Here is a 13,470-nt window from a genome sequence, read left to right as displayed (position 1 = left end):
GAGCAACAGGAATAAAGAGCACTGGACCAATGGTAAGGTTCTTGGTAATGTATATGAGCAGAGAGATCTTGGTGTCCATGTACATAGATCCCTGAAAGTTTCCACCCAGGTTGATAGGCATACAGTGTGTTAGCTTCTACTGGTAGAAGGATTGAGTTTCAGAGCCATGAGGTCATGCTGCAGCTGTACAAAACTCTGGTCTGGCCGCACTTGGGATATTGCATTCAGTTCAAGTCACCACTTAATAGGAAGGATGGGGAAGCTTTGGAAAGGGTTCAGAGGAGATTTATCAGGATGTTGCCTGGTATGGAGGGAAGCTCTTATGAGGAAAGGCTGAGGGACTTGAGGCTGTGTTTGTTAGAGAGAAGAAAGTTGAGAGGTGACTTAATTGAGACATGTAAGATAATCAGAGGGTTAGAAAGGGTGGATAGTGAGAGCCTTTTTCCTCAGATAGAGGAATGAGGAAAAAGCATGAGGGGATAAAGCTTTAAATTGAGGGGTGAGAAATATAGGATAGATATTAGGGGTAGTTTCTTTACTCCGAGAGTAGTAAGGGCATGGAACACACTGCCTGCAACAGTAGTAGACTTGCCAATTTTAAGGGCATTTAAATGGTCATTGGATAAACAATTGGATAAAAATGGAATAGTATAGGATAGATATACTTTAGATTGGTTTCACAGGTTGGCCCAACAACTGCGCAGTAATGTTCTGTTTCTAAATCCATACACTTAATCTGAGATTTGTCAGATAAGAACAATACAAAGGAAAATATGAACAAACAGAAATAGCTGGGAAAACTCAGCAGGTCTGGCAAGATGTAAGATGAAATCAGAGTTAACATTTCAGTTCCAGTGACTCTTAGAGTCAGAGTTCTACACCCTTTGGCCCAAACTGGTCCATACTGACCAAAATGTCTATCAATGCTAACCCCATTTCCCTGCACTGATACAGTCATAGAGTCCTATGATAGAATCATACAGTCCTAGAGTCCTAGAGTCATAGGCTCTTTTTCAGAACTGGTTGCGGCTAGGAAAAGGTTTGGTAGATGTGCTGAAAATGGGATGGGATTTGGGGTGGGGGTGGAAAGGAGTAATCAATAGATGGAGATGAAGCCCAGGGAAAGAGAAGAACAGTTGAGCAGAGAAACTGGGGCAATCAAAGCTGCTAATGGGGACCAGTCCATGCAAAGACAAGGCCTCATGTGTGGGGTAAGGACACAGGAGAAGGTGGTCAGGCCCTAAAATTATTGAACTTCAGATAGAGTCCTGAAGGCTGTAGAGTTCCCAAGCGGAAAATGTTCTTACAGGTTATGTTGAACTTTGCTGGAGCATTGCAGCAAGCCAGAAATGTTGGGCAGGGAACAGGGTAATGTGATGAAGTGACAGGCAACAGGGAAGTCAGAATTATTTCAGTGGACAGAATGTAGGTGTTCTGCAAAACGTTCGCCTTGTCAGCATTTTTTCATCCTCAGTGTTGAGGAGACTACATTAAGAGCAATGAATATGGTAGACTAGATTAAGTGAGCACAATCTGATTTCCAGCATCCACATTTTTTTTATGTTTATGTACAGGAAACTATATTAACTGTATGTTCTCCATCAATGAAATGACTGTCCCACTATACTGGGGTTAAGCGATTGTGAAACAATGTGGATTATCTCATTAAACCATGTGGTGAAGGAGGATGAAGGAAGATAATACACCCATTGAAAATTGCTCTCCAATCAGAACTAAAGATAACTTGGATGAAACACATGATGAGATTGATATATGAATCAATCACTGTGAGCATTCATGAGGTTATTGTACACTTTGAAGATTTAGGGTGTCATATGACCAGTGACCTAGTGGTGAGAAGTGTTTCAGCCCCCATGTGAAATGTCAGTACAACTAAAACAAAAGAGAGCCTGAAAGACAGCATGAAGAAGTGGACAGAAAGGAAAGAAATAACAGTCACAGAAACTATAGATTGGGAAAATTACATTGTGGTTACAGAGGAATCAAGTGGACAGTTAAGGATATCTGGGTTCCAAAGATCTCAATCAAGCAACAAAGTGGATCAACACTATAAGAGATCATGCCAGCACTGGCATAGTTCAGCAAGCTTTATTCCAGATATGGTTACTGGTTCTTGAAGCTTGATGAAGCATCTTTACTGTTGACTGTATTCAGCACGCCATTTGGATTACACAAATTCCTGAATCTACTTTTGGCCTTAGAGTGGGTTCCAGCAAATAACACAGAAAATAAGAGCAGGCCATTCAATATGATCATGGCTAATCATTCAACTCAGTAACGCATTGATGTTTGAGGCGAGTAGAATGCTTTTAGATTTTGTACAATAGTCACATCTATTGCTGCTGGTTTTGTGGTGGGGGTCCTAGTGTTCCAGGTCTTGATCACTTTGACGAGTGGTACATGCCTCAGCAAGTAATCCAGGGATGGCTTGATAAGACACCACAGCATATTGGTCAATTACAGATGAAATCTCTCTAAGAAGGCTGCATTCTGTTCACTTGATCTGGATCATAGGAAAATGTGACTCAGAAGAACTTCCTGAGAAGAAAAATATTGGCTATGTAGGAATGAAGAAGGGTAAACACAGAGCTGGATTAGCTATATTACTGGACAGGTATCTAAAAAGACATCCAAATAAAGATGCCAATATGCAATATATGCCAGAAGTGTAGAAACACACAGGGGATACTGAAGTACCACTCAGACCACAACATTCTGTTTATTCATCCACAATTAAAACTTGTGGTTGCCCAAGACAATTCAAAGTTCCAAAAAGTGAAAGATTGAAATCCTATACCAATCACTTCAGCAGTCCTGCATCTGCTCACTGAGCAAGGGATTCCTGAAAGAGTAAATTGTGACAATGGAACTCTCTAGATGATTGAAGGAATTTGCTGACCATTACACATTCATCATTATCTCATTACCACACCACCCAAGGGGACACAGGTGTATAGAAATACATGTCCAGGTGACAAAAAGGACCCAAACAAAATGCCAAAGACATAAATCATGCCTAATTTTCATACCAATCTATGTCTCTCAAGGCCCACATGAAATCATCCAAAAGTTGTTGAATAGAAGAAAAACTAAGCAAGTTACTACTTAAAAAGTGACCAGGTGGAGGTAAGACAACAGTTCAGTGGTGCATAGATAGGAGGAATGCAACACTTTAACAAGAATACCAATTCTCTCTTGAAATGATGAAAATGTATGAACTGTATATGCACAGGAGCCAGTCATGAAAACCTGGAACCTAACAAAAATTATTGTTGAAGTAGGGACTCCAAGGTCACCTATCACTGAGACTGGAACTGGCAAACCAATGAGAAGTGAAAAAATCTGTATTTGACCTATACCTGGTCTGTAAAAGCAGACTTGATCATCACCTGCTGCATTCTTCTTTGGCAGTTGCGTGGGATTGCGGATGATTTTCTTCCCCTGTGGAGATGTGGATCCTGAAGTGACTGAACTGTGCAGTGCTGCATCCACACATTCTAACAGGTGGGGCGGGTGATGTTTGAGGCAAGTGAGTGGAATGCTTAGTTTTAGTATAACATTCATGTCTATTGCTGCTGCAGTTGTCATGGGGATCCTCATGTTCCAAGTCCTGAACATTACTTTGAGGAGCACTAGGTGCCTGAGCATGGGATGCTTTAATGCCCATAGTATTTGGCTACCACATGGTCTTAATGGAGCAATGTCATTATTCAATGACACAGCCAACCAAGACAATTGATGACCAGGCTTGGCATCACTGGAGAAACAATATCAACAGCATCACCACCAAGGAGAGCAAAATCACCAGCATCACATGCAAGCGACACGGCATTAATAACATCATGCTCAACTCAGACACAAACAGCAGCAACACCCACATCATTGAAGCATAAAATTCCCCTAGCTCAGCAAAATCATGAATAACATTTTGTGAAAAGAAAGGACCTTACAACAGACTCCAAAAGCATTCACAATAAAAACATACATTGCTGGTGAAACTCAGCAGGTTTGCAACATATCTTTAGGGAAAGGTGATGGCCGAGTCGTATTATCACTGGACTGTTAATCCAGGGACCCAGATAATATTCTAAAGACCTAGGTTCGACTCCCACTATGACAGATGGTGCAATAGAAGTTCAACAAATCTGGAATTAAGAGGCTAACATTCGTCAGCTAGAAAAACTCATCTAGTTCAGTAATGCCCTTTAGATAAGGAAACTGCTACCCTTACCTGGTCTGGCCTACATGTGACTCCAGACCCACAGCAATATGGTTGACTCTTAATTACCCTTGGGGCAATTTGAGATGGGTAAACAATACTAGCCTACCCAGCGATGCCCCCGTCCTGTGATTGAATTTAAAAATATGTGAGTAGATTGCAAACTTAATGTTTTGAGTCTGGTGAAACATTATTGGACTCAAAATGTTACCTCTACTTTCTCCTCAGATGCTGCCAAACCGATCGAGTTTCACAAGTGATTTCTGTTTTTTTTCCAGATCTCCAGCATCCGCAGTTCTTTGTTTTATTATCCAAAAGTATTTACTTCATTTATAAATGCCTGTGTGTTACTTTTCTGGTGTTAGATGTGGTATTAAAAAAAAGACAAGATTGGAACATAGAACATTACAGTGCAGTACAGGCCCTTCAGCCCTCGATGTTGCATCTATAGAAATATGGAAGCAATGGCCCAAACTTGCTAGTCTCCAAATGATCAGAGACCAGATATCCCCTGACAGGTGCTCTCTGTTCTGGATACACCAACAGCGTGGTAACTACCTGGGAATTTTAAACTTCCAATAGTCCATTACCCGACATTAGATTAGATTACTTACAGTGTGGAAACAGGCCGTTCGGCCCAAGAAGTCCACACCGACACTCGGAAGAGCCACCCACCCAGACCCATTTCCCTACATTTACCCCTTCACCTAACACTACGGGCAATTTAGCATGGCCAATTCACCTAACCTGCACATTTTTGGACTGTGGGAGGAAACTGGAGCACCCAGAGGAAACCCACGCAGACACTGGGAGAATGTGCAAACTCCACACAGACATTTGCCTGAGACGGGAATTGAACCCGGGTCTCTGGTGCTGTGAGGCAGCAGTGCTAACCACTGTGCCACCGTGCTCCATTTTTCTAAACAGGCTCAAATCACAAAGTTCAGACCAGAAACAGAGCTCCAAGGTGAAGCTAGTTAAAAAGGGGGTGCAGTGGCAAGAAGATTCAGTTCATAATTTTTTTTTAATATTCATTCACAGGATGTGGGTGCATTGGCTAGGTCAGTATTTATTGTCCACCCCTATTTTCCAAGAAAGCAATTAAGAGTCAACTGTGCATCTGGAGGATGACTGTTTCCATCCTTAAATGACATATATAGTACTAGATGGGTTCTTCCGACAATCGGCAATGCATTCATGGTCAACATTAAACTCTTAGTTGCAGGTTTCTTACTGAATTCAAATTTCACCACCTGCAATAGCAGGATTTGATCCCTGGTACTAGAACATTAGTTCAGTGTGTGGGTTAACAGTCCACCAATAATACCACCAGGCGTTTGCCTCCCCATAAATGGTACTTTATTGTTATATTGTTTGTCAAGGATTAGGAATAATTGTTACAACAAGTTACATCCAGGGAGTTGTGGTTGAGGGCTTCACTGCAGTGGGATGTTAAGGTACCAAGGATCAGTTCAGTAGTCACATGGACAGTCCTACAATAGGTTAATGAAGCCCCAGCATTTTGAGTTTAAAAGGGAGTGATGAATTCTAGCTTCTGGGAACCAGAGGACATGAATCTCCTGCAGTTCTGATGAAGGGCTTATGCCCGAAATGTGATTCGCCCGCTCCTCGGATGCTGTGTTTTTCCAGCACCACACTCTTGATTCTCCTGCGTGCTGTCAAACTCACTTCCCAAACGTTCTGATGCACAATAGTTAAATTTTTGGTATTTACAAGCATATTTATACCTTAAAACTCTCTACAAAATCATTTAAGGATTAATGATATGGCTACTGTTTTGCTTCATTTAAAAATGTGCACAGATTCCAGACATCTTTCCACAACTGAAGCAGTAAAATAAGCAAGGTTAAACCACTAAATAGATGAGTGATAGGAAAGGGGAAGTTCATGAAAAAAAGAGATTCTGTCAATCCTGATGCTGACTCCAGAGATAATAGACATATTATTTAAGAAGTGGCTACTTGGAAAGACACTGTTAAGTATACAACCATGTGATTGCTGCAAACTATTAAATGTCAGTAGGTCATAATGTTCAAAGTTAAAAACGCAATTTAAAGGAAAGGTAATTTTTGTCATCCATTGACAAATTGACAGGTGCTGCTGCTCACAAAAAGATTATGTTTTATTTTTAGTTCAAACAACTTGAAGAATTTTATATTTTCCATGTTTTGAACAGTGATTGACGATGCTTACCGGAACAAATGCTGACTATTGACGAGAAATAAAACATTTCTATACAATACCATCAAAAATTCAAATTGACGAATATGCATTGGATATAAACATCGCTCTGTTGCAACCACATTTTAAAATTCAACTAGCTGAACACTGAAAACCAAACATAAAAATTCAATCCCATCAAAACTGAGCAGATCAAACAGTACATAATGAAAGCATCAAGCAGCAGGGTGTGATACTACTTATATTTTTATACTTAGAATCACAGGGACAGTGATGGTTGCAGCTCAAAAGAGTGCCAGTCAGTCCATCCTCTCTCTGCAAGAATAACTCAATGCACCCAACTTCCCTACCTTTTTGTTTGTAGCCCTGTAAATACTTTCATTTCAGATAATGATCCAGTTCCATTTGAATGCTCTAACTGAATCTGCCATCAGCACATGCTCAAACAGTGCATTCCAGATCACGATAAAAGATTTGTCCCCATGTTCCCATTTGTTCTTTTGCTATTCCCCTTAACTCTGTGCCCACCTGTTCTCAATCCCCACACCAGCGTGAACAGTTTCTTTCTATGTACTCTGCTCAGATACCTCAAAGTTTTGAACAAGCTTATGCCAAACTTCATAACTCTACATTTTCCAAACTGATATTCCATCTGCAAAGATTATTCCTACTTCCTGAATCTGGAGAAAGTGAGGACTGCAGATGTTGGAGATCAGAATCAAGAGTGTGGTGCTGGAAAAGCACAGCCAGTCAGGAGGATCAGGAGAATCAACGTTTTGGGCATAAGCCCTTCATCAGGAATCTGGCATCAGGCAGTGTTTCCTTTGTGTTTTGGTCACCTCCCAAATCTGCTCCATCTTTCCTGAACTACATGCTCAAATTTGCCAGTTTTACACAGGAGTGAAATAACTCTCAAAAGTTACAAATTACATCTAGCATGACTCTGAAAAAGGTAAGCTTTCCCTTCTCTTCCTTCTCAACTGGGTCTAGCCGGTGATATGGTTGCTCACCATCATCCCCAAGATCCTTGTTATCCAGTTTAGTTGATCTACTCTCCACTGATTCCATATCCAGATTATTCCTTGCAACGGTTTCTCACTTGGCTCTTGCACCATATATTTCAGCAAAGCATAATGTAGGGTTTAGACTTTCATGTTTTATGATTCTAGTGCTAAATGAAAACAGGTTCTTGCATAGAGCCAAATAAAATGTAGATTCTGACCATTGTAATAAACCACTTTGCTATGATGAACAATGAACATAAAAAATAAGCTATGGGCAGAATTAAGAGCTCACACAACCAATGGATCAGGACAGGTTCCATAGCTTCACTATGTCCATTTGAGGATACTGATGGATAGGCAGGAATGGACAATTCACATAATCTCTCCATATCTAGAGTTCAGACTGAAATATTAAAATTATATTTCATCAAGGCTTGGCAACTTTTTTGAATTCTGGCTATTTCAAGGAATCAATCAAACTGTAGAATGTAGCAAAACATGTGTTTCCCAAAAGTTAAGAATTTTTTCTCTTACAAGGAAAATAAATGCTAGTTAGTCTTTTGTTTGTCTTTAGGTTTCTTGATAAGATATACAAGGGTGAAAGATGGTAAAACTCCTGCATAAAACTGCAATGAATGTAATATATTTGTACTGTTACACTAGATTGGAAAATGCTTTAACAGGTTTTACATAACACATGTTGCCTTAATATGAATAAAGCAGATTGCTTTAGCACACAGCCTTAAATAGATACACATTGTGCAGTATTTTTCAATTCAAATCGACTGTAGCACAAATGGTACAAAAGAGACATTTACTGCCTCTTCCAAGTTTGAAAAGAGTAATGTCTGCTTCAATTACCTGTCATGCCTTAGCGCTCTCATATCCACATAAACAGTTGTGGGATCTGGTCCTGATGTACCCTGAAATCAACAGCATCAAGTGGTTAGGAAATAAGCATTGAAAAAGGAGCAATGTATCTCTTCATAATTAAATCAGTCTGTCTCAAATGATTAGTTGAAATTTCTGCATTGTAGTTTTAAACCATCAGGGTCCTCTATTAATTCATTTAAACTGATAGTCACAACTGCATAACTTCCATTAATTTAGTTTTACAGGTTTAAAAGCATACTTAATATCTTAAAGTATCTTGCAGTAAAATGCAATTAGTTGTTCATTTACAGTTAGTACTTACCATTATGCAAAAGTGTTCATGTTTTTGTAATTTTCTGCAAAAATGATAACACGGAAACTATGCAAACAGAGCTAAAACTACACTCTAACAAAAGCAATCAACCAAATTCATGCAAGAAAATTATGTAATAAATATTTTAACACAGTTGAATAAATACATAGCAATATTGCCAAAAGCAGCAGCCAAGCTTACTACTGCAGCGAGATCCACTGAAGGTTTGCTCAACATGCAATAGCAGGAACGAAAGGAGGTCCTTTGAAGCTCAATTTAGAATACCACAAAACAGTATAGGGGTTGGGAGGTATAACAAGGATAAGTATTCTTACTCTTTGCGCATAAAGTCTACTGTACGATAGGAATCAGTTACCATAAGTGGATCCTTTAGTAGTCAAACAGCAAAGTTATATTGAACACTAAATTTACCCTTTAGTCAAAAGTAATAATTAGTGTCATTAATGTGTGTCATGGTGGTTTCAATGTGCTTCTGTGAATTTGAAGACTTTTACTTTCCAGTTGCTTTCTAAGGTTTTAAAACCATTCCTCAACACTTTATTTGGTTCAATTATAGGATTATGCTCAAGCCCAATCAAGAATACCTTTTAACAAATTGCTAATACATGCTAATAATAATGCCATCCAAATTACATAGGGCTATATTGAAATTATTTTAAGCCATTTGAGAAATTAACAAACTAAGTGATTAAAAGTGTTAAAATATCAACTGAGGTGAAAATGTATTTGTTTCCACAGAAACAAGGGAATATGAGTATTGGTAGGCCATTCAGTCCCACAAACCTACTCCAACATTCAACTAGATCATGGTTGGTTTTCCACCTCAGTGCCATTTTCCTGCATTACTTCCCACCCTTTGAATTTTTTAATATCCAGTCATCTCAAGGACTGACTTTCCATCCTGTTGAGGTACAGAATTCCAAAAATTCAGGACCTTCTGAATGAAGATCCTTCTTCTCAGCTCAAACCACAATGGCCTGCCCCTAATTCTGACACTGTCTCCTGGTTCTGGATACTCCAGCCAGAGAAAACACCTTTCCTGCATCTGCCCTGTCGAGTCCTGTAACTATTTTTTATGCTTCAACTGGACCATTTTTCAACCTGAAAATACAGGCCCGTTTTCCTCAAATTCATCATAGAAAAGTCCTGTCTTCCCAGGAATCAGTCTGGCGAATCATTGCTGTTCTCCCTCTATAACAAATACGTGGCAAGTTTACAAACCCATAATGAGTGTGTGCACATGCACTTCTGAGGGTGGGTGTGTAAGTGTGCAGTCCATTCACATGAACAGTTGTTCAACTTCTATTTAGGATTGAGGGTGTGTGTGTTTCAACAATCATTCGTATGATATTATTTATAAGTTCTCTATTTTCTTAACAAAACACTGCAACATCCAGGACACACTGTGGTGTTATGGGAGGTTAACTGATCTAAAACACAGAGGTATTTCAACTTGTTAGTTTCTGCTCATTGCATGATTGGGAACAATTTAAAGAGAGGACTGAGTAAAAGTTGAAAGTACAGTGGAGTCCACTGTGACTTTCCCAGATAGATCACTGCAATTTCCTCCTACCAACCAAACTTCTATGAAGCTTTGTGCAATCCAGTAATGCTAAAATTTCTCTTCATTGTTATTAGTTTTATTTGAGAGCCTAGTATACTCTTCTGTGTCTTACGCTCATGCGGCCTGTGGACTCTCATTCAGAGCATCTCCTCAGCCTTCCACTATTATCAGCAACCTCACTGAGAGAGGCTACCACTTTACACAAACGTCCACATATACTCATGCAAAGCTCTGGATTTTAATTCTGGTCTGTCCGTCTGTCTGTCTCCCCCTCCCCCCAATACTTCCACAAGCCCTCAGTTGGCAACATAAGACCTCTTTGATTTCCTGTTAAAGCACACTTCATGTACCGCTTGTCCTGATTATAACTCCAGATTACAAGAACAAGTGATTGAAAGTGTTCCCTGAAGAGCAGTTTAACAATGGAATCAAAGACTCATACCACCTCCCAACATCTACTTCCACACATTGTTGTCATTTACCAGGTTTTTTTTGCAACTTTAATCATGAACTAGAAGTGACATCGACGTCATGAATTCAGAATTTCTACCACATTAGCTTCTAGACACTAGATTTTTCATGATGTCTGAACAAAATTTTGAATTATACCACTGTCTTCTTTCTGCAGGATGTAGATTTTGGAAGTTTTGTCATTTAGGTTTTAAAAGTGGCCCACTTAAAAACAAAATTGGTACTGATGTATTAAATTGATTGATGGGATCAAGTCAGGTGCATCACAGTCTTACCCCACCAAACCCAGGGCTCATCTAGCCTAGAGTGACAGTATTGAAATCTCTCTGCTTACGACATAATAAAGGGGCTGTACTTGAAAACCTTTCAACTTGGATACATTTTCACAATAAGTAAAAGCTGTTGCCATTTCACCAATAACTGGCAACAACACACAACATTACAATGGAAAATGGTATAAGAAATCAGAAGCTTTGCACACGACAGTCTTTTGAGTTTAGGGCTAAGGTGCATTGTTGAGGTCAGATAGACACAACTTTACTTCACAGCTGACCCAGAAAAAATTGAATGCTGGATATGAGTGTATGTGAAAGTGTTCTAACGCCCGGCATTAAGATCATCCCATAAAACAAGTATAAATTATCAAATGCGTTAGATCAGTTCCAGAAGCCAGCTGGGATTTGAGGTCATTGTTCAAATCCCAGTCTTGACCAACATTCTCGTTCTTTCTTTTGCCTGAAAGGATTTGCTGCCAGTGTCTTGGTTCCACTTGAAGATGTGATGAATAGCTGGAGATTTAACTTTCCGATGGAAAGTTATTTTAAGAAACGCTAACTACATGGATTATCAGTCCCCAGCTCCTCTTAAGTTAACAGCACAAGGTATGTGGCAAAACTGTGGCAACTACATGAAGAAGAAAACACAATCATTACGCAAGAAGGTGCAAACCCTACACAAGTAAATGTCACATTTAGGTTAATATGGTACCGGATATATATTCAGGGTATTCCATTGTTTCCTAATCAGCTTTCCCTGAGTGCAGGAGTCATTAACTGAACTGTGATGCACTTTTGTCTTAATTTTACTTTTTTTTATCATAATGTTTGACTCTGCCATTGATATAGGCACCATGATGAGGCGACTTATCAAGATTTTCACTGGAAAAGTATGTGACAACATATTTCTATTCTATTCTACACATTTCTTCATATGAAAAGTTACCTTCCTTTGACTTTTTTTGGCAAAGCATTGAATAATATGCATTGATAACTGAGCTCAAATTTCACCACAGTTTAAATTTCCTGTTGACAGATTTGAGACTCCAGAGTACTTTGATCCCAAACTCTCTTCACCTATCTGAAAGTCAGCCAGTACGTTACTGTCACACCATCCCTCCACAAAACGCCACGCAAGACTCAGGCATGCTGGTTAGTCCCAGTCTAACAAAAAAGGCTAAAAAATTACAACACAGAATTTACCATCTTATTCAGACACCAGTGTTTTGTTTTTCTCAATCAACTTTTGTGAAAATTCAGCAGTGTAACAGACTAGTGCTGAGTGGGGAGATCATTCAGCTAACTTTTCCTTCATTGTCACATGGATGGAAAGCCAGAATAAGAAAATAAAATGGTGGAAAAACAAATTCACATGAACACGAGACATTGGACATCCCAAAGACAACTTTCTAACTGGTGCAAATAATCAGTTTGTTACCTCAGCATTTTTATGCTGAATGAGGAACATTAAAATGAAAGATTCAAGTGTCAAGTAACATCTTTTAAAACTCACTTATTTATGAAATCCTGGCACTGTTGGGTGTCCACCGAGATAGAGAGCACTTGAAATAATACAGACCTAACATCCCAGATCTCCAGACTCAGTTCTAGTCTGACCTGCTTTTGGAAGCTGACTGTTGGGTAAATAGGGAACATGAAAATCCCCTACCTGCTCGGCCAGCTTCCCCAGCCGGTGAGGCTATGGCAGCAGGAATTGTAAGGTGAGGAGAAGAGGAAGGCAAACAAAGTCAGACAAAAATAAATGGGAGTGGGGTTTACGGAAGCAAATGTATTAAACAAGGGTCAAAAGAGGGGGAGAAAAACAATGTCAAAATAGACAAACCTTTGCAAAGTTAGCTACAATTTTACTATTAACACACTTAGAAGAAAAAAAATTGTAAAAATGACATGGTAAAATTTTCGTCATACAAATTAAGGAACAATTTAAAGCAACAGCTAACAAACTCATGATATAAAAAATGAGGTTTCAGTCACAATTTTTTAAAAATTCTGAGTTTTGTTCAATCAAAATTACAAAACTATTAACATCTTTGCTGGACCAATAAATATTATTTTCTTTTAAATTGGATTTTAAAGATGAAACCTCCAATAAAACCTCAATTTTTATCTTATGGATTTCCTTCATTCAAGAAATAGGTGCTGTACCTGCTCCCCAAGCTTTGCCAGTGAAGACCTGGCTGAAAGAGAATTAGGTGATGCAGTCTCTCTCCTCAATTTTAACTTTCTTCCCTGTAGTCACACAGTTAAGATCACTAATTCACGGTGTGAGCAACCACAAGTCTAAAATCACCTACTACCAGATTACAGCATATATCATCATTGTTTTCTAATACTACAATGTACAATTTCTTCAACATTGCTATGAAGACCTTTAATGTGCATCTACCCGCACGTACATAATGTGTGCACGCGCACGGGTGTATGGGTGTATGAGGCAGGGGTTCAGGGTAGTGTTTGCACAAATATCCAGCTTCAAAGGCCAAAAT

General features: G+C 39.2%; 1 protein-coding gene across 5 annotated transcripts in view; it reads right to left on the bottom strand.

Annotated features, from left to right (window-relative positions):
• Positions 1-13,470, bottom strand: part of LOC140480791 (disco-interacting protein 2 homolog C) — a 619,093-nt gene that overhangs the window by 21,193 nt on the left and 584,430 nt on the right. For all 5 annotated transcript variants that reach the window (XM_072576180.1, XM_072576182.1, XM_072576181.1 and 2 more), the window contains one exon: positions 8,308-8,369. In XM_072576180.1, the coding sequence (XP_072432281.1) occupies positions 8,308-8,369 (62 nt within the window). The remainder of the gene's footprint in view (positions 1-8,307; positions 8,370-13,470) is intronic.

Source organism: Chiloscyllium punctatum, chromosome 8, assembly GCF_047496795.1.
Source record: "Chiloscyllium punctatum isolate Juve2018m chromosome 8, sChiPun1.3, whole genome shotgun sequence".
Taxonomy (NCBI): domain Eukaryota; kingdom Metazoa; phylum Chordata; class Chondrichthyes; order Orectolobiformes; family Hemiscylliidae; genus Chiloscyllium; species Chiloscyllium punctatum.
The sequence above is the reverse complement of the archived record's forward strand: the minus strand, read 5'-3'. Positions and strand labels throughout refer to the sequence as shown.